Source organism: Carassius gibelio, chromosome A4, assembly GCF_023724105.1.
Source record: "Carassius gibelio isolate Cgi1373 ecotype wild population from Czech Republic chromosome A4, carGib1.2-hapl.c, whole genome shotgun sequence".
NCBI classification, from domain to species: Eukaryota; Metazoa; Chordata; class Actinopteri; order Cypriniformes; family Cyprinidae; genus Carassius; species Carassius gibelio.
Window position 1 is genome coordinate 21620336 of NC_068374.1, and position 26444 is coordinate 21646779.

At 39.0% G+C, this 26444-nt stretch overlaps 1 protein-coding gene across 2 annotated transcripts in view; it reads left to right on the forward strand.

The window, feature by feature from the left end:
• The window catches only part of LOC127972857 (CUGBP Elav-like family member 2), a 138333-nt gene that overhangs the window by 8067 nt on the left and 103822 nt on the right, over nt 1–26444 (forward strand). For both annotated transcript variants that reach the window (XM_052576718.1, XM_052576831.1), the window contains exon 2: nt 23649–23684. In XM_052576718.1, coding sequence (XP_052432678.1) covers nt 23649–23684 — 36 coding nt within the window. The remainder of the gene's footprint in view (nt 1–23648; nt 23685–26444) is intronic.

The window sequence follows — 26444 nt, forward strand, 5'->3', positions numbered from 1 at the left end:
GGTTATGCAACAAGGCTAGAGTAGTAGACTGAGTGTGTTCAGTAATGGAACTATTTTTACATGTCTTTCTGGTTAAAACTGAGGCTTAAGTGAAAGTCGGAAGTGTGTGTGTGTGCGTGTTAGAGAGAGTGGGATGGCAACTGTGTTTTGCCAGCTGTGCTGAGATTAGGTTGTATGACGGTTAAGTGGAGTATTAGGTCTAATTAAAGTCAGGCAACAGAGCTTCGGCCGTGTGTGTGCATGTGTGGTGGTGTTGGAATTTTTTTCAGCATACACTTAAACTTTCATTTTTTGGTTTCCACAGGAAGACAAGTATGTCTGTTTCCTGTCGTCTTCAAGCACTAATGAGCATGCCGCGTGCACACGCTCACTCACATGCGCAGCTGGAATCTATGCAAAACTCTTTTTACTCTTTTAATTCTGCTTCTCCGCTCTTCTGTGTTTTTCTCTCTTTGATATAATCCCTGTGTGTTTCCGTGGTTACGCTGGCTTAATGTCGTACTGATGTGACTGTATCAGCCATGCATGGCCAACCTCATCAACAAACTTTAGCAAAATATGTTTCTCTTCTTCCTGTCTTCGCCCCACTCTTTTCCGCCTTTAATCTGCTCCCCCGTAATTCTTCAGAAGCCTGGGGAGCTATCGCTGTCTTTATCCCCAGGGGTCATCATCATCATCATTAGCATCAGCATCAGCGTAATAATTGTTATTGCTGAGCACTTGTAATGATTGAAACACATTTGTATGTTTGAGATATAACCATCTGTAAAAAGACTTTAGCAGTTGCCTCATATGGTACGTCCAAAGACCATTCGCTAGCTGTCTGATGCCTAAAATGCATAAAAATATCAAGCTTCAGTCTGATTAGATGACTTTATGCAGTTCCAGGGAGTCCGCATCAAGCTGGGGGGTGGGGGTTGTCGGATTGAAAGAGTTATTCAAACGTTTTATTTATTTTTAAATTGCCCCTAAATCTCATGTAAGAAAAGATTGCTGTTAGTTGCTTTTCAATACATATTTGTGCTCATTTAAAAGAATGTGCTAACTCAAAACACCTGCTAGAAATGTAGCCTAATGATATTTTAGAGATACCAAAAACAAAACAAAAAAACACTAGCAAAAGGCATTCTTTTAACATGTTTATGCCATCTGAATGTTCAGAATTTTGGTAAATGTCTTAGACCCATAATTTGCTTCAAATGTCCACTTGTCCCTGTGTTGCATTTTTTTTTAATACTGAATATACCCTAATATAAGGCATTATTTAAGGGGGCAGCCATTTGTAGTAATGTCTAAAATTTCTGTAGACTATATAGAGTGCACATATTCAATTTCATGATGCCCCTTAATAAAGAGTGTGCAACCGATGTACAGTCAGTAGCTAAGCGGGAAAACAAAGTTCTTCAACCCTGCTCCTAGATACCCACAGTCCTGAAAATGTATTTCTAACCTGCTGCAACAAATATATCTGTGATTTTCAAGTGACCCTGAAGACCTTGATTAGCTGGTTCTGGAGTGTTTGGTTAGAATTGGGTGGAGGCAGGACAGTAGGTCTCCAGAAGCAGGGTTCAATACCTCTGTGCAAGAGAATAACAATGCACTGTTAGGATTGTTCCAAATGAATTCCAGAAGATGTCCACAGCCTAGTAATTTAGGGTATGGGGTGATTTCAGATTCAACCCATGATTACCTTGTTTAGGTGTGTTTGAGCAGGATTGGAGACTCTAAACTCTGCAGGGCAATGGACCTTGAGGGCCAAAGTTAAGAAACCCTGAACTTATCAAAGGAAAAATGAAAAATGCCAATAAAAACAACAGAAGACGTAGGCAGAAACAACAAAACTTATATAGGAGGTGGTCACAAGATATTCACCTTTGTGCAACTTGAGAATGAAAGAGTTTAAAGATGAAAACTTTGTACTGAGTAGTGCAGGTAAGGTAAAATATCAGTCAAGCATGTCAAACGTAGTGTTTATTAGTCGAATGTGTGCCTACAAGTTCATGGTCACTGAAGTATACTGAGAAAGACATTACACCAGGTGGATAATCAAAAAGTTTCCCAGGCTTAATTGGTCCTTCGTTTCCAGAACAAGCTGGAATGTGAACCAAACTTTATACCAATAGTCAAACGACTGGCTCTGCAAGACTCCCTCGGTGAAAACAGAACTGTTCACCTTGTCATTTTGAATTTTCTCCAGTCAATCGTTTATACCTTTCTACTGCCACAAGCAAACAATCAAAAACCCTTTGCAGCATATGTACAAGCCTGTGCCAACATTCTGCCAGCAGTCTTGCCAAAACTCAGATAACACCACTGATTTGATCTTTCTCCACTGCCAGCAGTTCCCTCTCTGTGCTTCCAAGATCTGGTTAAGTGTGAACACATCTGCGTTCACACACCCTTGTACCTCCTATCATGGTGCAGTTACACACAGCAAGTGCCCATCTTTCCTGTTAATGCCTTCCCAAACATCCCCATAAAAATAACGAGCAGAAACACATTACTGGCAGCGTGCCCCATGTCTGCGTTTATTAGCCTATCAGGCTGGGTTTATATCTGATCACGCCTTTGTTCTAATGAGATCTCTTTATAGCCAATCAGAAGCACATCTCTTATGTGGCAATGGGCTGATCAAATTTATGGTCAATAACCAGCTTTTTAATGATGATGAGACGTGGAGTGTGGGAGAAATCGGTTTTATTCCTTCGCTATTTGCTCTCACATACACGGAAATCAGTGTGTGTAGCAGTCAGGTGTTAGGTCGGATGACTCGCCCTGGCTGAATGTGTTTCTGGCCCTCTCCGAGGGCTACACGCTGACCTGCGTGCCCAGAGTGAGGACCCTTATCTGAAGCAGAGCGAGTGAGACGGCCTCAGGAGGCTAGACATTACCAGGCCTTCTCGAATCCTAATTATGGGGGGAAGGTGTGGAATGAAAGTGGAGGGCCGCCAAGGCAGCCAAAACCAGACCCCTTGAGTCCCATTACAATTACTGCTACGAGTCACACATAGGCATACTCCCGCACACACACACACACACACACACACACACAAAACAACAACAAGCATACACAACCCTTTCGGCCTGGCGGACTCATGCACACACCAAATCACAGCACGCCTCTACACTCTCATTCTCTCTTGTAATTGCGATAGCATTGACGCCCGCTCCCCCATGGACTAAGTGGTGCAGTTCCATATTTTCTTATAGTCAGCGAAGCACAGATACATCTCTCGGTTTCTCTCTATTCACAAGCCAGTTTGGGTTGCTGTAAGAAAGACTAAAAATGTATTTGTTCAGTGTGCTTTGCCTACATAGGTACTACACACACACATAATCTCTTATGTTCCAGAAGGGGTTCAGTAAGAGGGAAAACAGATGGAGAACTAACCTTGGATGACATCATAGAATTTGCCATGCAACATGTTCAAACCTGCATATCCACAATGACCTACACACACAGAGACATACACATACATCTAAAGACCAGGTGACAATTCTTTCTTTGCCAATGCTCATAATGACCTGATCTCCAGCGTGACACGCTGACCTAAAGAAAGGGAGGGTGAGAATGAGAGACAGTCGGGGAGAGGATCAAAGGAGTGGAGAGATAGAAGGATAGATGCTCTGTGATGATGGATGGGTTTACGCAATTACCATCATGTATGGCTTGTGTCATGTTACCTTCAGGGACAAGCACTTAAGAGCTCTACAGATTGCATGTGAGAGTGTGTGTGTCTCATGACCATGAAAATCACTTTCTATTTACTAAATCGCATACTCAACACACTCAAAAGCAATGTGTGTCTCTGCACATGGACAGTTTTACATAGGACTGCTATAACAATAAAGTTAACCCGTATTTCCCTTGGAAATGTGAATTTGGGTAGGAGAAAATTAAAGGGTTCTTTCGTACTTCCATTTATTTTACATACAAAGTTTGTGTCATAATTTAAAGAAATTAATACATGTTCAAAGTGAATAAATTCCAGCCAATTATTTCTCAAACAACTGATCCTTAGAAAAATAGATAAAATACAAGCATTAGCTTGTGTTGTCATAAATACCCAAATATATAGTGATGTATTAACTGCATTTTCAAGGTGCATGGCAGCTCCACTATCTTCAGTAACTTACATTTTACTTTTTCACAAGGGTAATTTGAATGTGCTTAAGATTTACACATGTCTTTGGTGTGAGAGACCCGAGTTCACTGTGGTGTGAGAGACCACTGAGCAAGACACTTAACCCCTAGTTGCTCCAAAGGCGTGCGACCACTGAAATATATAGCAATTGTAAGTCGCTTTGGATAAAAGCGTTGTCAGCTAAATGAATAATGTAATGCAATGTAAAAGATTATGAGTATTTTGGAGTTTGTGATGTTACAGTTTCAAAGTAGCTTCCTCAACACTTCCAAAAACACTCTGAGGAACTGTGAATTGCAACTTGTTATTGCTAGCCAAAGCCAGGTGATATTTATACTTTAGGGAAATGTGATGTTCTCATTTTATTTGACAAAACAACACCGGCGTGCAAAAGATGAGTCATCACTATTTCGATCCTGTTAAAACTTAATTTTTATCCGAACACTAGCATACAGATTAGCCTCAAAGCTAACAGTCCAGGCTAAGAGCCACAAAGCCGTTGATTCTTTGGGATCTTTAAAGACAGTTTGGACATGAATAATTAAAAGATTACGTTAAGAGAGCGATGTTAAATCGTCATAAGATTTCAACTTATATACAACTATATTTACCACAGACTCCAGCATAACTTTAGCATTACTTTACCCTGGTTTGTCCTAAAGTGTGTAAAAGAGCCTGCATCCTCACACATGCATGTGTGCATGTTTGCTAAGCCTTAGGGTACTGGCGCACCGTTCTCTTCGCTGCCACACTCCTTTCATCTCTCAGTTTGAAAGAAGAGAGAGAGGCCAAGCATCCATGCGGCGTTTAGGATATGTATGTGTGTTCTCTCGTTAAATGCATTCTCATGTTAGGCCCGAAATCACCCTCATTAATTCCTTTGATGCCGTCTGATTGGCCAGGCATTACTAAGTCGCATTAAGAAATGTATTTCCTCACTTTTACTTAATGATGCTTTTCCAGCCACTGCAATTAACCAGGGCTGTGTGTGTGCTTTATATATTGGTTTGTGTGGCCCTGTTTGTGTGTTTAGGTGCTCTTAAGTGCAACGGAAAACAAGTTAGACTACAAAGTGTCCAACCGTCGACAGAAAATTGCTCTCTGATAAGTGTGGACCCTTTTAATAGGTCTATAACTAATGGGTTACATTTCTGCAACATTGGGGGAATATTTTCGCCATGATTAACTCATTTGCCAGTTCTGCCGTAAGTCATTTAGTTTTTTTGTTTTGTTTTTTTTTATGGACATTTAAGGATATTGTTTGATTTAATTTCACTCTTTATCTACATTTCCGCCAGCATTGACTCCACAAATACCAAAATGAAAGATGTGCCCCCCCAAGTTTATGATATAAATTGGTTGTAAACCAACTAGACAAGGACATATACCCCCAGTTCATTGGCTGACCGTCTGATGCATATTGCACACAAAAAATGCCAAGTACTTTGTCAATCTGGCAAGCTCTGATCTGATTGGCTGGCTTTATGCAGGGTCAAGGCACTCAGGTTTTAATCAGTCTAATTTGACAAAGTATTGTGTAAAATTTCTACAAGTTAGTATCTTAGTGTATTTCAGGGAAACTGGACCGTAAATGGCACGTAGAAACGAAACAAGCTGTGGTTGGTCATTTTACGTGTCAGTCAGATAGCCGCTTCCTGTCTAAGTGGGCGTATCTTGACCAGAGGAAGCTGCAAAGTAGACTAGCTTTTATGCTTATTGTCAAAAGGAAACTCAGCCTCATGAACAGCTCATTACGAAGCTATTTCAGAATGTCTCACATAAACATACGCATACGCCGAACTACCATTAGACATTCTTTGTCTAGAGTGAGAAGCATTCCTGCATGATCATGTAGTTGTTTCATACATGCGTACACATGTTCTCCAACACGTTGGACACACAGACGTGGATAAACATTTGTTATAACACATGCTGACACAAATCATGTTCTGTCCATGTGAATATGTGTCTTTGCGTAAGTTACACAGGGATGCTGTAACGTTTGGTTTCAATCTGGTCTTATGTGACCTTTAAAACCACTGATGCTGCAATCCATCCTATCACTTCACTTTATGGATGTGTTCAAGCACCTAATGGATCTTCAGAGACCTGGAAGTTCATGCATAGTCTTATTACTAATACGTGTAGGTTCTAAATTAGAAATAAAGAAATGTTAATTAAATTTAAGAGGAATTTTTGGCAGTGCAAATAACCTAGTATTTTGAAAATGTACCATGGTATGTACAATGTACCATGGTAATACCCTAACGTTATTGAAAATTACTTGCACTACTGTGTAAATAAATGTATATGAAGTACCCCCCCCCCCCCCCCCCCAAAAAAAAAAAAACTAAACAAAAAAAAAGGTAATACCGTACTACTTTTTAAGGGAAATTATTGTAAAGAAGGAAAATAGGAAATTAAGCAAACTTATGTACAAATAAGTATTCTGCTATTATGCTTATACATAAACACACCCTGCTCATATATCCAAACATACTATAGAAGAACTCACAGCTGGAGGCATTTTTACAAGGATGGCCCCTATGTGCCTTATAAAAACCATCACAACTTTCTAGAGAAAGTGTGTGTGTGTGTGTTATTACTGTTGGAACAACTGTGTGCTTTTAAGAGAAGGGCTTATTTATCTGGAATACAATACTGTTTCAGCAATATATAAATAATATATTTTTGTCAGAGCACTTGGCGGCTGATATAACATAGTATTTATCGCCGCACAGGGGGATTGTGGGTGAGTGTGTGGGTGAAAGCGGGTTTAAACAAGTCTGAGGAAATTTATGAGTGTGTCATGAGTTTAGGGCTTTCAAACTCTATCAGAAAGGAAAGCAGATAGCCACAACGCAGCTGGAGTTTAACACCATGGTAAATTTTCTCTGACAGAATTCATCCCTCCTGGTCACCTGATCTTGACAGAGGCATGTGTGCGTGGGTGCATGTGAGGGGATGTTTGTGACTCCATGTCTGTAGCATGAGATGGGGGACCACTTTTTCCAGATTTCCTCTTTTTGTTGTCATAGTAATAACAAAAACACTGGGCAGCACATGCTCAGAGCTAAGTGTCGTCACTCCAGTCGACTTAATAACACCATTGCCAAGATCATTACATATGCACAGCCTTTGTTGTGTGTGTATATGAGTCTGAAACAACATGTTTTTTTGCTGTTACCATCATTATAGTTCTCAAATTAATGTGGCATTACCACATTTTTTTGTGGATACACTGTTAAATGTGTATGTTATTATAAGAAACACTAAAATAAGAAACAAAATCATAGTCATTACATAAAAAGTTGCCGTAGTATGATTATTACTTCATGTTCATACCAGTGTGAGCAAAATACCACATGCATCTACACACTCAAACATACATATGTTCCTCTCAACTGAGAACAAAGCTCTGGAAGAAAAATCAGGTCTTTATTCTCTTGATCTTCAACATTGCCACTTCCATGGCAACACATGGTTACACTGTCAGGGGGGACGACATCATTTCCGGTCACCATCCTGGGAGCTTAGCCTGCTAACTTGATTTAGAAATGATCCAACTTCATACACTGAGAGAAACTTGTTTTAACATTCTGTAGACAACACTGAATTTGCTTTATTTGCAGTTCAGTTGGGTATTATGAGATTTATTATAATTAGAATGAAAACTGCTGTGTTTTGGACGTAGTCTGTCTTTTTGCTGATTCATGAGAACATGGAAGTGTAGGTTTCCCAACTGGAAAATCCAGAATAAGCCAGCTGAAAAGTGATTTTACCAGAATGTTGTACAGTATATTTTCATGTGAAACATAATATTCAACAGGGATTGAATTCATTGGACCATTAAAATGTGGACGTTGTAAGCAAGAATGAAGCCAAACTTGAAGACCTTGAAGGTTAAAGTTGTTTTAGAGGAAGAACAATTTATTACATTTTGATCGAACCAATTGGTTTTTTACGATAAAAGTAATCATGCAATAAAAACATGGGCAATTTTTGCATGTATGGTTTGATGTTTTATTTGGTTTGTAGCTGGTCTTAGTTGTTTTAGGTGGGGTACCAACTGGAGCTCTAGCTGGTGGATATTTGGACAAGCAAACTACCATCCATCTACCATATCATAAAAACTATCTTAACCATCTCAAGTTATATCGGCATTTGGTATTTTCAGCAGCGATGGTTAATTATCAGAAAAGTATAGTGAAAACAACAAGACAGGGAGAGGAGCAGGGCATTAGGTCAGGCGGACAAATGAAAAGCTAAAACGAACCTGAAGAAAACGTGTGCGAACCCACACAACAGAAACCAATAAAAAAATGAAACCTGATGAATATTTAACACTCTTTCTTCATCCTTTGGTCTTCAGACTCACCCTGACAAGAGAAAAGAGCAATCGATGGTTTACACTAACATGATTTGGTCCTTCTGGGCCCCCAAGAGCCAGCGAAGGAATCCCTGGGTTAAGGCATTAAAGTCATTACAGGGCATTGTGTTTCTGTCTCCTTCATTAACTTCTCCCAGAGCCATGCAGATCGGCCTGAATGCAAGCACCCCGACCCCATCTGTCTGAAATGTGATCTGGCTTATGAAATCTGCAGCCTACGGCAGCTGTGCAATCACATTACATCCGCGAGATTAAAAATATATTGAATTTTTTTTTTCACTCCTTCCTGGTGCTCTTGCCCTGATTTTGTTCAGCCCAATGACGTGTTTCCAGTTTTCTTGCTGCCTAGGTTCCGTTACCTTTCTCTCTGATGTTTTGCATTCCTCTGAGTATCCTCGTCTGTTTCCCCTACTGGCTAACTGCCTCAAAGGAATGATTCAGAAAAGTCTGTCATCGTCTACTCCAAGTAGTTCCATGTCGTTTTTTTTTTTTTTTTTTTTTTTATTGAAAAGGTATGGTATGGTAAAAATTTACCCTTCAGGAGCAGGATTGGTCACCCCTGTGATAGGGTTAGCTATACTTGGTGTTGGAGTTGGGCCTTGAACTGTATTGTAATCAATCTATCATTTTCATCAGATTTTAGGGGTAGTTGATAGTAATTGTTTGGAATAGGGTTAGGACTGTTTCTCCAAATGTCATTGATGCAGGAACTTGGGATGTTCTGCTTGGTAAAGCAGGTTGTGTATATCTGGAGGGATAAAGCCATAACTGAGCGGCTACCTTTGACATGTATGGGAATACTAATGAATATCTTTCTCCGGGAATTGTTTGAACAGTGACAGAAGGGGTGCATGTTAGAAACATGTTTAAAACGGTCATTATTTTTGCAGCTCTGTTATCTGCTACTGGTGGAAGAGAAATAACATCCCGTAGCTGTTAATCCTGTTATTTTTTTTATTTCTTTTTTTAGGTGAACACACCACAGAAAGGCTAGAAGGCTAAACCTATGTGTAATCTCACCTTTATTTTTCCACCAACCATCTTTCACTCTGTCATCCGCCTGTCGTCTCCAATCTCCACCTGTTATTCAGATGATGATGCTTTGCCTGTTTATTTTGTGTGTCAGTGCAAGGTACCAGCGGGCACACATGCATGCATGTGTCATCACTTATATTATGGATCTTGGGGGAACAGGGTGATGGCAAATACATGTAGCGATACTGATAGGATATGACGTCTTTGTGTGTGTTTGAGATGAAGCTCAATATGGATGGCCAATTACTGTCCAGTGCAGGAGAGGACAGCCGTCACCTCTTTCTCTCCCAATGCTGTCACCACAACGACCTGATAGAAATCTGCTCCCACTGGGAGTTATTACTACAGCACTCTACAACACACACACACACACATATCAAATCCACAATAGTACACACACAAGAGACACACAAACACCTCTGTAAGACCTCCCAGCTGCTTAGCAAATCCATAGCGATGAGTCCAACTCGCATTGTTCAGTCAATTTACTGGAGCATGCTGACATTTTTCCAAGCTATTAAAAACTCTTCCGTCTTTTAAACATTAAGTTGTGGCATTATAGGTTCACTTAAAGACCAACTTAATAGGCACATAGTAAAATCTGAACTTTCGGAGCTTATAGATTTGCTTTTCCAATGGCTTAAAAATGTCACTTGCTTTATTTTGCACTGTGGTTTGTTTTAACCCTAGGCCACTTGACCAAAGTCTACGGTCCAATACACATCCCACTCAAATTGAAAATGAGCAGTTCAAAAACCAAGGACATGAATAAACCACAACTGTACGTTCGAATTAATTTGCATTTCGCAATCATTTTGCTTAATTAAAAAATGTGCAGAAAGGCATGACGGCAGCACCTGTTCCTGTCGATTACTAAGACTGGTTGCTTGCTAGGTAGTACAGCAATATCTGCTATGTATTACATGAGGCTCATTATTTAAAAAAAAATGGTTTTAGGGGTATAGAGGCATTGTTAAGTTAAATAATAAAAATGATTATACATCTAAATTGAAATACTGATTGACAGATGTAGCTGTATATTTTGTTATATTCAAGTAAACAATTAAGTAAGCCAATTTTCAGGTTTGCCTAGTCTAGATTTACCTCTACAGTAAGTAGGACAGTTTATATTTACAGATACAGTGCACCTGTACCGAGGTTCCTCTTTGCCTGTGGGGTGAACCGTGGTGTTTGGATCAGTTTTCTCATGAATACTTTACAATACAGATCACTGCTGATGTAGAAAATCTGACCCCAGATCAGCGTGAGTTTTAAAGAAGTGTCAGCAGTGGTAAAGGGAAGTAAGTGTTGTCTGTAGACCTGAGATAAGCTGTGATAAGACACGGCTACAAACGTTGTCAGTGATATCTAGAGTTGTTGTGCCAAAATCCATTGAACCACGATGTAAACTTTCCCAGGGGTGAGCATTCCTGCACGTGTGTGTGCGTGTGTGATCGTGCTTATCCAAAGGCATCTCCACCTGAAGAGCGCAGATATCTTCAGTTCTAGCTGTCGTAATTCTGGTCAGACCGTGTGTGTGTGTGATTTTGATGTAAATGTGGTCTGGTGGATAGCGTATGAGTACCAATATGTTTTCTGTTTTTCAGGTGACCCTTGTTCTAAATCCTTTGCTGGTAGTATGAATCTCACAAAAACAAATCTGGGTCATATTTTCCCCCCTCCAATTTCTAAAGGAAAAAAATATATATATTTTGAGAGAGACAGCTGTAAAAGAGAAAAAAACTGGTCTGGAGGTCATCATGCTATGTGCTGGTTTGACTTCATTGTGCTAACAGCCCTTGCACCGATCGTAACGGCTCTTTGGCGTGTCGCCGAAAACATGCGTCTGGTTCCCATAAAGACTTTGAGTGTGTGTGTTTGTGTGTATCGAAGGGCCGTGTAAAGTTTCGGATGGAGCCAGTTTTATGCTTGCCGATTCTTCCTTGTTATTCATACTTATTTCTCCTGCTTTCTCTCATCTTCCTCTTCTCGTTTGTCATTCAGCCTGCATAGTATGCAGATGAGGAGATATCACCCGGCAGCACTGATGGATGTGTAAGACTCCGTGCTGTGTGTGTGTGTGTTAGCAGCATAACTTTATTTTATTACAGACTTGCATCAAAATCATCATTAATGATGTATATGCTCAGCCATGCTGCAGGGAGTGTATGTTATGTGTGTGACACGTGAAAGTTTGTTTACTTGTGCATTGGTGTCCCATTTTGGGCCGCTCCATGTGGACTATTTATCACAGATCTGTATGTTTACTTGGATTATTGCTCTCATGTCCGAGTGTGTGTTTCTATGTTTTCCTGGTTGCTACGGGCGGTTGGTGGATTCTCAGCAGACTTAATTAGTTAAAACAAAGCAAGATGTCCATTTTGTCTGCTCCTCCACCTTAATTGATATTGATTTGTTCTCACCTCTCGCGGGATTAAAAGTGTGTTTTGTCCCGTCGCCAGCAGGTTTTTCCTGTGTCTTGCCAGAAAAGTCAGTCAGTGCCATTTTTACATCTTTTCTCTTCTTTAAACACACTCCGTTGTCAATTCCATCCTCATTAAAATACCATTAAAATTGTGCAGGTAGTTTATAGATGCCTGTGGCTTCTGCCAAACAAAACCATGGACGCCAACACACATTTGAGAGTCTTGCTGAGTTCTCTGCGATTTAATTGGCAATACAGGTGTTGGTAATAAATAGGATTATATTATTATTTTAATTATTATTATTGTACATTTTGTTGTTATTTCTTTAACCAGAATGGCTGGGAAAGTTGGCATGGTGCACTATTAGCAGATGATGGTGCCATGCTAGCAGATTCTAGCTAAAATCACTAGCTCTGTTGTAAACCCTAGAGAGCTGCCTCAGTATCTGCTGTCTACATAGTTACCTTCTAATTTAGCATGCTAATCTAAATGGAACCTCATAAGTGACAGATTTGGTTGGTGTTAGCATGTTCCTAAGCTAACAACACAATACTAATGTCTAAAATTAGGTTTTATTCCATTTTTACACCTTCACTTAAGTGTGCTATTTAGTTTTGTTTTTAGGAACTTTAGACTCAAGACATTTGGATAAAAGTTAGAAAATCTCTAATTAAAAATGTTATTCTACTTAAAATTATTTTTTTATATATGTTAGCATACTGAATTTTTAAACAGACACAAGAAAACATAGTTGACAAACTTTCAGAACAAACTATGATGCCTATCTAGTTAGAAAGCGCACTAAGTTTTGGAATAGAGATACTGTGTGAGCACTTAAATCTGTGTGTGTGTGTGTGTGTGTGAGAGAGAGAGAGAGAGAGCAGTCCTTCCGTGCATGCTGATAATACACTTGGCCGTCTGTGGTGTTAGCCGGCTTTTCATCAGCATGATTGATGGTGTGCCGACCTGGATCTCAAGCGGTTATGATCATATCTTTTCGCCGCCAACCTCATTGACATCTCTTTACAAGCCCGTTATCTTCCATTCTTGCTTTAATGACGCCTCGCAGAACGACCACACGTTCATCGCCCTGGTCCCCGGTGGAGTGGGCCGGGATTATGCCGTCAATACGAGGGCCAGATTAAGTGGTAATGTGAGATTAACGCATGGCACGAATTTATTAAATGGGATTAACACTGACATTTCATCCCAGTGGGACACCTCTGACATTTACAATCATGCTCATTTATGCGCTCATCCAGAGAGATGACAAAACGGTTACCAAGGTGGCCGTGTGTCACCCCATGAACCAGCGAGATCTTATGAAGACTGCATTAACACAATATATTGTATATATATATATATATATATATATATATATATATATATATATATATATTTTTTTTTTTTAGCTTTTAAGAGAAACACTAAATATAGAATACAGTCAGGTTGACAAGAGCATGGAAAGAAAATGGTTATGAGTAATGAGCTGTTTATGTAAGCCACAGAAACGTCCTAATAACCTAATCACAACATTTCCATCCATGTTTTAGGGTTTTGGTGTGGTATGGGAAAAAGAGGTTCGAAACGAGTGTTAACTGGAGGAAATGAAAGGAAAGTAGACTAAATTAGTAAACGAGGTGATGTGTAGAAAGGGCAGAAGTGCAAGGGTTTGACTCTGGTGGAGTGGGAACCATAAGGACTTGATTGTTTCTAATTATAACCACTAGTCATTTTCTGCAATTACATGACACATCAGTCAAACTGGGAGAATAAGTTTGCATTCATATGTGTGTGTGTTAGGGATGATGCTTTTATAATTATTATTATATATACAGTGTCCTCAACGATGTTAAGCTGCTACCAGATAGTTTTGTGATGTTTTGGCAAACAGCATTACAATGACATTAAAGGAAAGATTACATTTTTATTTTATTTTTTTATTTGCAACTATCCCTTTACAATAAGTCTTTGTCTCTTTAAATAAGGCCTGAGTGTGTAAACATCGTTCGCAATCAAAATGAATGAGAATATTCAACAGGACATAAACTACTTTACGAATTGACCGGTTGCAAACATGTTAGCTATACAGTATATGGTATTATTGGTTAATAATGAAAATTAGGTAGACGGACCAAATCTGTTAGACCACTAAATAAACAATTTATAAAGTCTGAGTCACTAAATACGTCCTATCGCAAATATGTGATGTTAATAAGTTGTGAGAACAGTTTGTTGAACTTGTCGCATTTAGAGGTGAAAACTGAAGCAGGACTTTACAGCACCAGCATGACTGAATACAGACCACTGTGGCAGTTAATGAAATCTTGGCATGTCTGTGGACCTCCTCTCCTTTCGTTCCACAGCTCTCCTGTTACACCGCACAGCTGTGGAGTATGTGTGTATATGTGTGTGTGTGTGTGTGTGTGTGTGTGTTCTCGTTCATTTCAACAAACTCGTATTGCTCAAGTGCTTTATTTCCAGTATGGATGAATCTTTCTTATACAATGTTCTCACGCACATACATAGTGAAAAATCTCAAATTTAACTACCTCTCATTTCATTCTACTAGTCAGCAATGAGAGCAAATTGAGACATTTTTGCTTTGAATTTTTATTGGCAAAAAAGATCTCCATAATCGCCCATGTGTCTAAGTGTCCCACATTGGGTCTACAATATATCCCCCATGTACTTCCCATAATAAGATATTAAATCATTAAATCCAGCCCACAAATTGACTGCATTTCCTTTGGCCTTTAATGTTATGAACAGAAATTCAGTTGTACAAATTGTATGCTAACTGTATGCTACAAACTGTAAATGGTTTAAATTTGTGATCGTAAAAAATAAAAGGTTTATTATTCTCATTAAAAATATAAAAAATATTTTTCGCTTTATTTTACAAAAATATCTATTAAGATTATTAGCAACAAATATATATTTTCACTAGGTTAACTATAACAATCATTCTCATGGGGAATTTTATGAGATACTAAGTTTATACTTAATTGAACATAACTATGCTCTGTGAAATTTTTTGGACAATGAAAGAACGAGCTTCGAGTAATCAGATTTATTGAGTTGTACTGTTGGTGACTAGTGCATACATTCGAGGAGAATTAGGACAGTAAATGTAGTACTCAAACTGTGCTAAGCTAACGGCAGCTCCCAAAGGCTCAGCTTCTTTATAAGTACACACACACACACACTTCATCTAGGGTAGACACTCGAGGCTGCTCAACTCACTGTCATTGATAGTCAAAAAAAAGAGGTCAAAACAAGATGTATTGCATATGGTGGGTCTGTACATATGTTTTACGTGTTTTTCCACAGCAGCATAAGAATTGGTATGTTATTCTGCCAGGTCATTATTTGGCAGAGACTCTTTTTGGCAGGAGCAGTGTTTGGCAGAATACCAGCTTTGTGCCATCAGGTGATACACTGTTGTGTGTGTGTGTGTTTGTGCCAGAGCATCTAGAACAGCTGCTGGGGCACATCTGTCTACCAAGCAACACATTCAGACACACACAGTTCTGCACTGTATGGGGAACCCATTTCCTATCATCCAATGCTCTGTTAGGGGCCTTTCACACAGGGTAGGTTCTTGTGGTCCTTCTGTGCTATATTTTAATTGTTGATCTGAGGAAGCATGCGCTAGACAGGCGTCTCAGAACCTTGCGACGCACCACACTGTGTCTTGCACCATGACTACTGTGGTTTTAATATGCCATGTCAACTTTCATCTCGAGCCCCCTGAATTCTTTTCCATTGTGCTGTGTTGTGTCTAGCTACTTTGAATGTAAGAATGCGTACTGTGTTCCCTCAACACTGCTTGAATAAACTCGTAACCCTAATTTGCTGCATAACCTAGACACCTAGACATGAATTATGCCTTAAATCATGCAGCTTTTAGAAAGGTGTGCAATAATTTTCGTAGCGATCCTATTTACATTTGGCAAGTGAAACAGACAAAAATTCCTAAAAACTGGTGGCTCTTTTGATATTGTCTTGTATATAACCAACAAACAACCATCAAACAAAACATCTGAGCAACTACCTGAACACCCAAGAAACTAATCAGAGTTACCCAAGCAACCAGCCGAACTGACAGTAAACCGATTCCCTGTTCCCCGCTCTGTGCTGTTGCACTACTTCCACCAACTAAACAAAATACATGTTTTATTACTCACTAGGACGTGTGTAGACACAAATGTCAGAACACTCTAGCAACCACTTAGAAACACACTAGAGGCTGCATATTAATGCACAAAAAAATGGAGCAACTACATTAAACACCCTACACTCTCAGAGAAAAAAGTGCAAAAACTGTACCTTTAGGGGTACAACAGCATGTTACTTGGGAACCACCTTGCAACTCCCTAGCAACAAATCAGAACTCTCCAGGCACCACGTAGCAACAATCTAAAAGAACTTAAAACACAATAGTTCCCAATGCCTTAAAAACAAATCAGGACACCCAACAGCTACGTGGAACAGCCAAACAACACCTTAAAACAATTTAGCAATTCTCTAGAGAGTAGAATACTCTATTATTCACCTAGAAACATGGTAGCAACTGCAACCACTACTCAGAACAGCCAACCAAGAACCCTAGCAAGAATACTACAGCCTGACTACTTCAGCAACTGCTTAGCAATGTACTAAAACCAGAACACCTTAGTAACCACCTAGGAATTATTTAGCAATCACTTGAAGCCCAATGTCTCAGAAACCCAGAAACCACTTAACAGCACTAGCCTAGCAACCACTTAAAAACACCCCAGCAACTAATGAACTAAATCCCACTCAGAACACACCGACAGCTGCTCAGAACAGACAAACAATTACCTTAAAATACTTTAGCAACCAGTCAGAATACTTTTGGAACCACATGGCATCACACTATAAACTACTCAGAAAACCAGACAACCGCAGAAAACCCCAGGACAATGACACTCTGTAGCAACCAAATAACAAAATCAGGGGAATCACCTATAACACTCCACATAGCAACATGCTAAAAATCACTCAGAACACCTTAGCTAATGCATAGCAACACCCTGGCAACCACCTACAATTTCCTAGCATTGTGAAACCATCTGTTGCATGGGCTAGCACCTTTAATTTAAATATCATAATCAAAATTAGGTTGGTATGTGGGTCTGTCTCTCTCTTTCTCTCTCTGGAGAGATGAACTGATATTGTAGCCAGTTTCTCATTAGCCATGTGTCCTGGGACAGTTTGAATTTATGTATGCCAGCCTCATAAATCAGCTGAGACGACTGTTCTTTAGCGTGTGTGTGTGAGAGAGAGAGTGTGTTTCTGTATTTCTCTTACAGTTCTTTATAAGGTGTACGTCTTCATTTGTAGGTGGTACACTTACTGCATTTGTTTATGGATTTTTAGCAACAGATTTTAATAGCACATAATGGCTCATAAATCGAGATCTGTGAGGGCTTGTGGGTAATGGAGCTTATGAGAAAAGGAAGGGTGTGGATGATTTATGAATGGTGTCGTCTAATCTGTTGCTTAAGGTTATGTAACCCGCTGTATAACTCTGATGTGTGTTAGATTGATAGGGTCTAGGCTTAGAACAGTAAATTTACCCTTTGAGCGATTCTTGTCAAATGAAGCCTAGCATTGAACTTCCTAGACACGTTTGTTGTCTGTCCCCTTTCTTTTTTTTTCTTTTTTTTTTTTTCTTGCCCACTCTCAGACAAACAAATAAAATGAGTAAAGCATGGGAAAAGAATAGGGGTTTAGTCTCTTGGCAGTGATGGACGATGCTGTCTTAAATGTCTGCGTAATCGGAACAGCGAAACAGTCATCATATTATACCAAAGCCTTCAGAGTGGCTGATTATATGGTAGATTTCTTTTGTCTCTTTTACGGTTATCATGTGTAAATTTCCATTTTCACCACCCTAATTGGACCCATTCCAATCACTTCCAGCAAGCGAGTCTGGGTAGAAAAAAATGATTCTGCACTCATTCAAACAAGGGATCTCTAATGTCAGAAGCCAGAGTGATACAAACAGGGTAAAAGATTTTAGTCTCATTCAAATATATGCAACGTCTCGTTGTATTTTGAGTATGAAATATTGGGAGAACTTATTGGGAGAGACAGAGTTTAAATCCTGTCAGAAGAGATGAAGGTAAAGTCGTGGGTCAGTGACTTCCTTCCTCCCAAGAGGTTAAACGAGTCTCTCTTGAGTGTCATTCACCCAGAAAGAGTATCAGCTTCGGTCTACCTAACTTAAATCAGACAGACATAACAACCTGAGGCTCGACTGAACACAAAACACACTTTAAAGACCCCAGAACAGTGTTTAAGCAGTCTTCAAGTTCACCAACAAGATGTCCAGGTTCGTTCAGTTTGCTCCAATTGGAGTTGCCATGTTCCTGCGTTTAGTTCCCAAAAGAGATGTCCCAGTTGAGTAGTTCCCAATCCTGATCCTGGAGAACCCCCAACACTGCACATTTTAGATGTCAAACACACCTGATTCAACCCATCATCTCATTAGTAAAGACTCCCAAGACCTGAAATATCCCTGCATTGCATTCGGAAGGGCTCATCCCTATGCCATGATCCCTTCAAAGGGTTTACAAAAGGTTGAAGGAAGTTGGGGACCAAACAACTGTTTCTTGAAGTGCCCTTTTGTGTCATCATCACGTGCCCACAAGTAGGCGCTGTCATCATGCAGAGAATTTGTGCAAAGGATCATGGGAGCCCGAAAGTGTCCATCAGTTGTACCCTTCAAAATCCTTCATTCCGAAGGGCCATTTGAAGTGTCCAGTTTTGAGCACTTCGGTTTGGAACAACCCTTCACTATGGTGTCCATAATTGTTCACTCCAAAGTGCCCTTGGAGGGCGATATATCCTATTTGGAATGCACCGTGTGTGTGTGTGTGTGTGTGTGTGTGTGTGTGTGTACTGTATGCGTATGTCAGATTAGAGAGACTTCAAAAACTTGCATTGTTGGGGGTTCACCAGGACCAGGTTTGGAAACCATTGTCCCTGTCCATTCCATTTGTCCACTAACCATAAAGCTTGGTCATTCATTTCAGTACTTTCACGAACATTCAGAGACTCAAAGTGAAGTGAAAATGGATGGTTCAGAAGGTCCAACAAAATGCTCCTTCACTCTCTGCACATAAATGATTTTGCTGACTTCAGTGAATGAAAAATTTGTAAGTCAGTGGAAGTGAACAAGATTGATTTGTACGTCATTGATGTGTTCAGAAACACAACTGCAAGGTGTGCAATTATGGCTTATAAAAAAAAAAAAAAAAAACGAAACAACTTTAGTTATTTTAACATAATTTTTTTATCATGTAAATATGTGATTGTTTTCCATTTTTACTGCATCATTCTGGTTTCCCCCGTCCACTTGCAAATCTCATTGTGCTCTACATAATTGTATATTAAATATTCATATTCAAAAAGAGTGTAACTGTATCTTGCATAATTAAGTGATGAGTGATCGCTTACACTGGAAAATGTAAGAAAATCACAAGAAAACCAATGAGAACCTGTTCTGATCAATGATAGTATCTACACTGGTTGCAATACGACAAGACACCCACAGTAAACTGATGCCGCAATATATTTCTGATATAATCAATGTACTTGTGCTACTTCCGACAATGGTACAAATAGATTTGGAACTTTTACACTGTACTTTCTCATGTGTTTAGTGTAGATGTGGTGTACATACTATGTACCCTAGACATGGTGTTTCTCATAAAAATGAGTTTGCAGCAGGTTTCAGGACATTTTTTCATTCATGAAGTGATTTTTTTTCTTGCATTATGCTATGTAGCCCCGCCCACATCAAAATATCAGTGGTCCAAAACCTTACATATCTGAAACATTAAATACATTCTGATTGAATGTCATATTTGTGTGCAAATTACTTTTCAGTGGAAACTGGAAACAACGTCTGTTTAGCACACAGTGTTACAAAAACATTGACATTTAAAAAAGAAATTCTCTTTATCTAGAAAAAATTATCTTATTCTGGGAAGAGAGAATTTTAGTGACTGCTGTCTGTTGTAGTCTAATCTGGAATGCTCCATCTGTCTAAACTAGAGAATTATCACTCAAAAACACGATGAATTTCTCAAGCAAGGATATGAGTGTGTTAGTGTGAGAGACGGATATGTAGAGAAGTAAAGCGCAGAATGAGTGAAAAAGAGACGCATACACACAGATGGTGGGCTGTTGGAGAAAAAGAGATAATGATTACAGATGAGAGGAGATGGAAACTGCACAGTTAGAAAGAACAAAATGATAGATAGAGACATAGAAGGAGGGGAGATGTTTCATTTCCATCTACCACCTTCCATTTTTTTTAATAAGGTGATTTGCTGTTGGAAACTAGCGGAATATTAAAGGAGCAAAGTGTTTTCAGACAAGTATTTCACAATCTAGATACCAAATTGTAAGGTTTATTGTATTTATTCTATTGTTTAGGTAGAAGTTCTGCATGGACCCCCTCATTTCTGCTGAACAGTGAGCATAATTTTGTTTCTGGCTATAAGTTCTATTACAAAACCTAGTGAGCTGGAGCTTTTGAGTAGAGAGCTTTTTAAGGTATCAGTTTCAACAAGAGAGCTATTACAAAAGTTAAGCAGTAAAAATGTACTTTTTTTCTACCATGTAAAGGTGCTGGTCATATAATTAGAATATCATCAAAAAGTTTTTAAAATGTATTACAATTTATTTCACTAATTCCATTCAAAAAGTGAAACTTCAAAAACCACTACGCACAGATGCAAGACATGGGTTTCAGCTGTCGCATTCCTTGTGTCAAGGCACTCTTGAACAACAAACAGCGTCAGAAGCGTCTCGCTTCAAAAAGGACTGGACTGCTGCTGAGTGGTCCAAAGTTTTGTCCTCTGATGAAAGTCAATTTTGCTCCTGACCTTAACCCCATAGAATATCTATGGGGTATTGTGAAGAGGAAGATGCGATATGCCAGACCCAATAATGCAGAAGAGCTGAAGGCCACTATCAGAGCAACCTGGGCTCTCATAACACCTGAGCAGTGCCACAGACTGATCGACTCCATGCCACGCCGCATTGCTGCAGTAATTCAGGCAAAAGGAGACCCATATAATTAGACCAGAACTTTTAAATATACTGATATTTTCTCCAATAAAGAAAAAAAAAATAATATTTTATATAATTTTATATCAACTAATATAGCACTGAATCGCCACATCTGTTGGTGCAGTCTGCACTTTTATAACACATTCAGCCTTGGTGCTCTGGTGGCTAATGCAGGCTTATGTCCAGCCTGTTGCATTTTTTGATCCTATTTATCTCTACCAAGTAATTTCCTGTTACTGTATACTGTAAATTTATAATACAGGACAGAAAGGCCCCATAAAATAAAATCATGAAAATAGATGTCAGTTCAGAGTGGAACAGAAGCCTTCTAGTGATGGCTCATTCCTGAATGATTTGTTCATTTTTAACAAATCTTTAATATGACTCGTGAATGACGAGTTGCTCACCACCTTTTACGTGTATGCATGTGTTTGAGGGGGCAATATAAAATAGAAAGAAAGATGTTTGTGTGTGCAAACTCATCTGGGTTAAGGCCTTGCATAATTCATCCCAGTCAGGCTCAATGCTAAGGTATATACAGCAGAAACCGTGGACAGACCTCTCACTGTTTGGCTCTTTGAAATGGAAAGTAACCTCCAGCCCACCTTTGCTCTGATCACCAGAGCCGGCATATGCTAGCCCTCTGCATCCCTCTCATTTGGGCTGGAAATAAAAGAATAATTCACCATTAATAAGTGCATAGCAGGCGTCCTGTTATTCGACAGTACTGATGGCAGCTGTTATCAAACACTGCCCGTTTCACCGGAAGCTTTCAGATTCATGACCACACACCTCCTTCCCATTGTCTGCCAATTTATTAACATGAGGTGGGAAGCACAGTCTCTTTCTTCGTACACACACATATACACAGCAGGAGCTCAGCGGTAGGAGAAATGGAGGGATTAAAAAAAAGCCCCCCCAAAAAAGAAAAAAAGGGCTGTTTGGTGGTAGCAAGAGTGGGGAGTTAATTTTGATCACCTGAGCTCAGGAGCCATGTTGTACGAGGGCCGAAATTAGCCATGGAGAATTGGCCGCAATTGATTTGCTCTTTGAATACAGAAAATCTGCCTTTTCACACCAGGTTTATTTATTTATTTATTTATTTTCATTTAAATGATACTGGGTTTTTATTTTTACTATTTCTTTATTTATTTTTTATTACTGGTTTTTATTTCAGTTTATTTATTCCCATTATTTTCATTGTTATTTAAGTATTAAAATGCTCATTAATTTATGGAATTTTTATTATTGTAATGTTTTTTTTTTTTTTATCTTTCTTTTTTATGTTCAGGAAGTCTTCTTCCATTTACCATTTGAACCCATTCTTATATTTCCTGGAAATCAAATGAAGGATATATCTGTATACTTAAAGTGTAGAACCATTTGCCTCTGTCAGCGTAATATGTAAATTATGATTCATAGAGGAACCGGTTGCTAATGAAGTGCTGTATTAGCCATTTGTAATCGTCAGCGGGGATGAATTTGAGGTGTTTTTTTGTTTGTTTTTTTTCGTGAAATATGTCAAGAGGAGGCTGAAAGAGGTGCTCACAATGTACCATCCCTCCTCTCTGTCTTTCTATCCATTTTTTCATCTCCACTTCTCTTGGGCTCAGTGGCTTGTGACGCTCCATATGTCCATCTGCTTCTCCTCACAGAGAGAGAGAGAGAGAGAGAGAGAGAGCGAGAGACATTAGTACAGGCACCTCTCGCCTCGTACATTCAGCATTCATGTTTTCCCAAAAGCCGAATGTTCTGAAATGACAGGAGAATAGAAAGATGGGAAAGAGAGAGAGGGTGTGGATGATTGGACGGGTGAGAGAAAGACGGATAGATGGGGGTGTAATGTGTGTGTGTGTATGTGTGTGTGTGTGTAATATAGACAGCAGTGAAGTAAATGTTATCTTACAGACGTTGAATGCACCTGCAGCCAAAGCCATGCATGAAAGCCCCCTACAGAAATAAACACATACACTTGAATACTATCACACACACACATTCTCATGACAGCTGTACTATCACAAACCAAGGAGATACACAAGCATATACACACACATGCACCTGTGCATATTTGATCAAAATTAAAGATACGGATAGATGGAATATCAGTAGTTTCCTTGTATCATATTGATGTTGTATCAAGTATCAATCCTATAAATAATATTTTCACAGAATATCATAATTATTAACAGAAATGTCTTCTGTTTATCATTAAATATAATGATAAATTGCTACAATTTGGTCTATAGACCAAATTATTTTATTTTATTTTAATTTATTTATAGCCATGTGCACAAGTTTAAGTGAAATTTGGAAGTTTTATTGTAGCTCAAATGACAGAATATGACATTAGATAACATAAAGGTCATGGGTTCAATTCCCAGAAAATGTATTAAGTGTTGAAAAAAAAAAGAATACCTTGAATGCAGTGAGCTGATTTGAACTGCCAAATGCATAAATGTAATTGTACAATACTAAACAAAAATGGTTGTGTATGTAACTTTAACTGAGCTAATGAATTGTCTCTTTCATTTCTCACAGGCAGGACGCAAGTGATCTGACTGGAACTATACAGAGGTAAGACTGTCTCTCTCTGTTTTTCTTTCTTTGGCAATTATTTCTACTTCTGACTATTCAAGTAATGTGTTGACTGCTATACAAATTTTTCTGTTTCACACACGTCTCTATTGTTTTAATTGAGACCATGGTTTGATCGCTAGTTTGCGCACCTTTAAAACCTTGGTGAACTGCCAGCCTAGACAATATTTAAGCCATCTTAGGTTTACTTCTGACTTCCATTCCATGAGTTTGGTGAAAAATGTAAAAAAAAAAAAAAGAAGACAATCCCAGAATGCACTGCAATAAACTCAAATACATGACAGATAATGTTGTTCCACACTGGAAACGTATCAGTAAAGTTACATCTAATTATAAATGGGCCATTTTGCCTAAAATTTGAATATTTTCGGAGTTTTTATGCTCATTCGAATATCATGTTGTTAGCTTAGCAACATGCTAACGTAAACTCACTTGAAATCAAGACTCATGAGCATTTTATTGCTGCCTACCTAGACTGCTTGTATTTAAATCATTATGAGGTTCCATTTCAGGTAGGATGCTGCCGTTTAATCCAAAATGGCGTATGAATTTAGAGAATTGTTGACTATAAATAGGTTTTGTGTACAATTTCCAAAATTTTGCAGTAGGTTAAACTTATTAGCAAGCCCATTTTGTTTGTTGTTCTATGAAGATTTATGCTTAAAGTTTTTAGCTTAGCAAAATGCTAACGTCAAACTGTAATTAATGAGGACTTGACTCATCTGAGGCACTCTTTTTATATAGGACTGCCTGTGTAGACCGTCCTAAATCAATCATGTGTGCAGTTCCATTTCTGTTACATTGTTGTCTTAGAAGGTAACTGCCTATGTAGGCAGTAGGCAGCAGAGCAGCCCACTAGGTTTCAGAACAGAACTAATGACATGCTCAAACAGCATTCATAAACAATCTAAGGCCTGGTGTGTCTATGTCTGACATCACCTAGCCAACATCCAGTATAAGGACAGCAGCAGGAGAGGATGATGGGATTTTGTGAGAGAAGACTTTGCTGATTTTAACATAGCTTTTTCAGAATTTTTGATTACGAGAGGAGAGCAAGATGACAGGGAAAGGAGAGGGAGAGAAATAAAAGAGGAAAAGGTGTTCTCAGAGAGTCAAGGGTGCAGAGTTGAGGCTGGTAAAGATCTGTGACTGAGGGCCATTAAACCCAGCCCCACGGCAATGAGACGACACATCGAAAGAGTGAGAGAGAGCGGCTGAGAGTTTTTTTGATAAACTGCTGATCCTGAAATAGCTACACCTATTTTTCATCGGGAATTCTGTTAAGAATAAATTGTCACGTCTCATCTGGAGAGGAGCTTTCTTCCTCAGGGCGGCACACAGAAACTCAAAGCCACTGCAAGAGTTCGCCACCCTCTCTGTCGTTACAGCGATGCACTGTGGGTTACCGCCGGCAACCGGCTGATTGACAGACAGCCTGCGAGTTTTCAAGGGCACTCGCGAAAAGGAAAAAATATGTCACCCTGGGAAAATGCTGTGGACGTTACAGTAAAATGAATGAATATGACATGACAAAGTACTAAATATAAAGGAAATTTTTTTCTCAAAAGTCAACAACTGGCTAGAAGTTAAAGGGATATTTCATCCAGAAATGAAAATTCTGTCATCATTTACACATCCTCATGTTGTTCCAAATCTGTATGAATTTCTTTCTTCTGCTGAACACAGAAGTTGGAATCAAAAAGAGATATTTTGAAGAAATGTTGGTAACCAAAGTTGATGGTAGCCATTGAATTTTACCCAAAAAAAAAAAAAAAAATGTTCGGTTACCAACATTGTTCAGAATATCTTCTTTTATGTCCAAAGGCTGGAAAATAAAGTTCCGAACAGCTTGAGGGTGATAACTGAACTTACTTTTTTTTGGTGAACTATCTCTATAAGTACATTCCTCATATAAATGTTTGCATTAGTGTCAAAATTAAATATGCTGTCTGTCTTGACTCCATTGGCAACCCCACTTAACAGTTATGCATGGCTCCTAGAAAATTGTGTGTGTGTGTGTGGTTTATTAAAAGGAGATTGATCATCAAGATCTGTTATTTTCAGGAACACATTGATGTAATGGACATCATATGTTCTTCCAGTGCACATATGGCTTTAATCAGCCAAAAATTGTAATATTGTTGATCAAATCCCCCAGCTTCTTGTGCACCACACCCAGAATTACCTCAGCGTTCATTTGCACTCCAAAAGTTGTGTGCATCTGATTGTGTGTGTTCACAGCAATTTTACTGTGACTTTATGCATACTAAGTGCAAAAGAACACGAGTGAAATTCACAAGAATAATAAAACACCTCAGGAGCGAGAGGAAATGAACTAGAGAAAGGGGGGGAAAGGGGTTTGTTATTGGGGTATTAGCGAGAATTATTAGGTGAAAAAAATACTTTTGTTTGTGTGTAATTTTACAACCAGAGAAAATACTTCATGAAAGTATGGTAATGCAGATGCGAAGCTTGGGCGAATATGTTATTGCGTTATTTTAATGCTGTACTGCCTCAGAATCTCAGACGGCAGTTGACCTGAAAGAGCAAACTTAAAGTAAATACATATGCTGTAGCACCCCTTGTGGTAAAGCTGAGAATGCAGTGCATTCCTGCGTCGGGTTATGAATAACACTCATTCGAACTTGCGTAATTAGACACGTTTATGTTCACGTATGTGTGTAAAGTATGTTTCGGGCCTAAGGGGAAAATTCCTCCCAGAGGAAAATTTTACTGTGC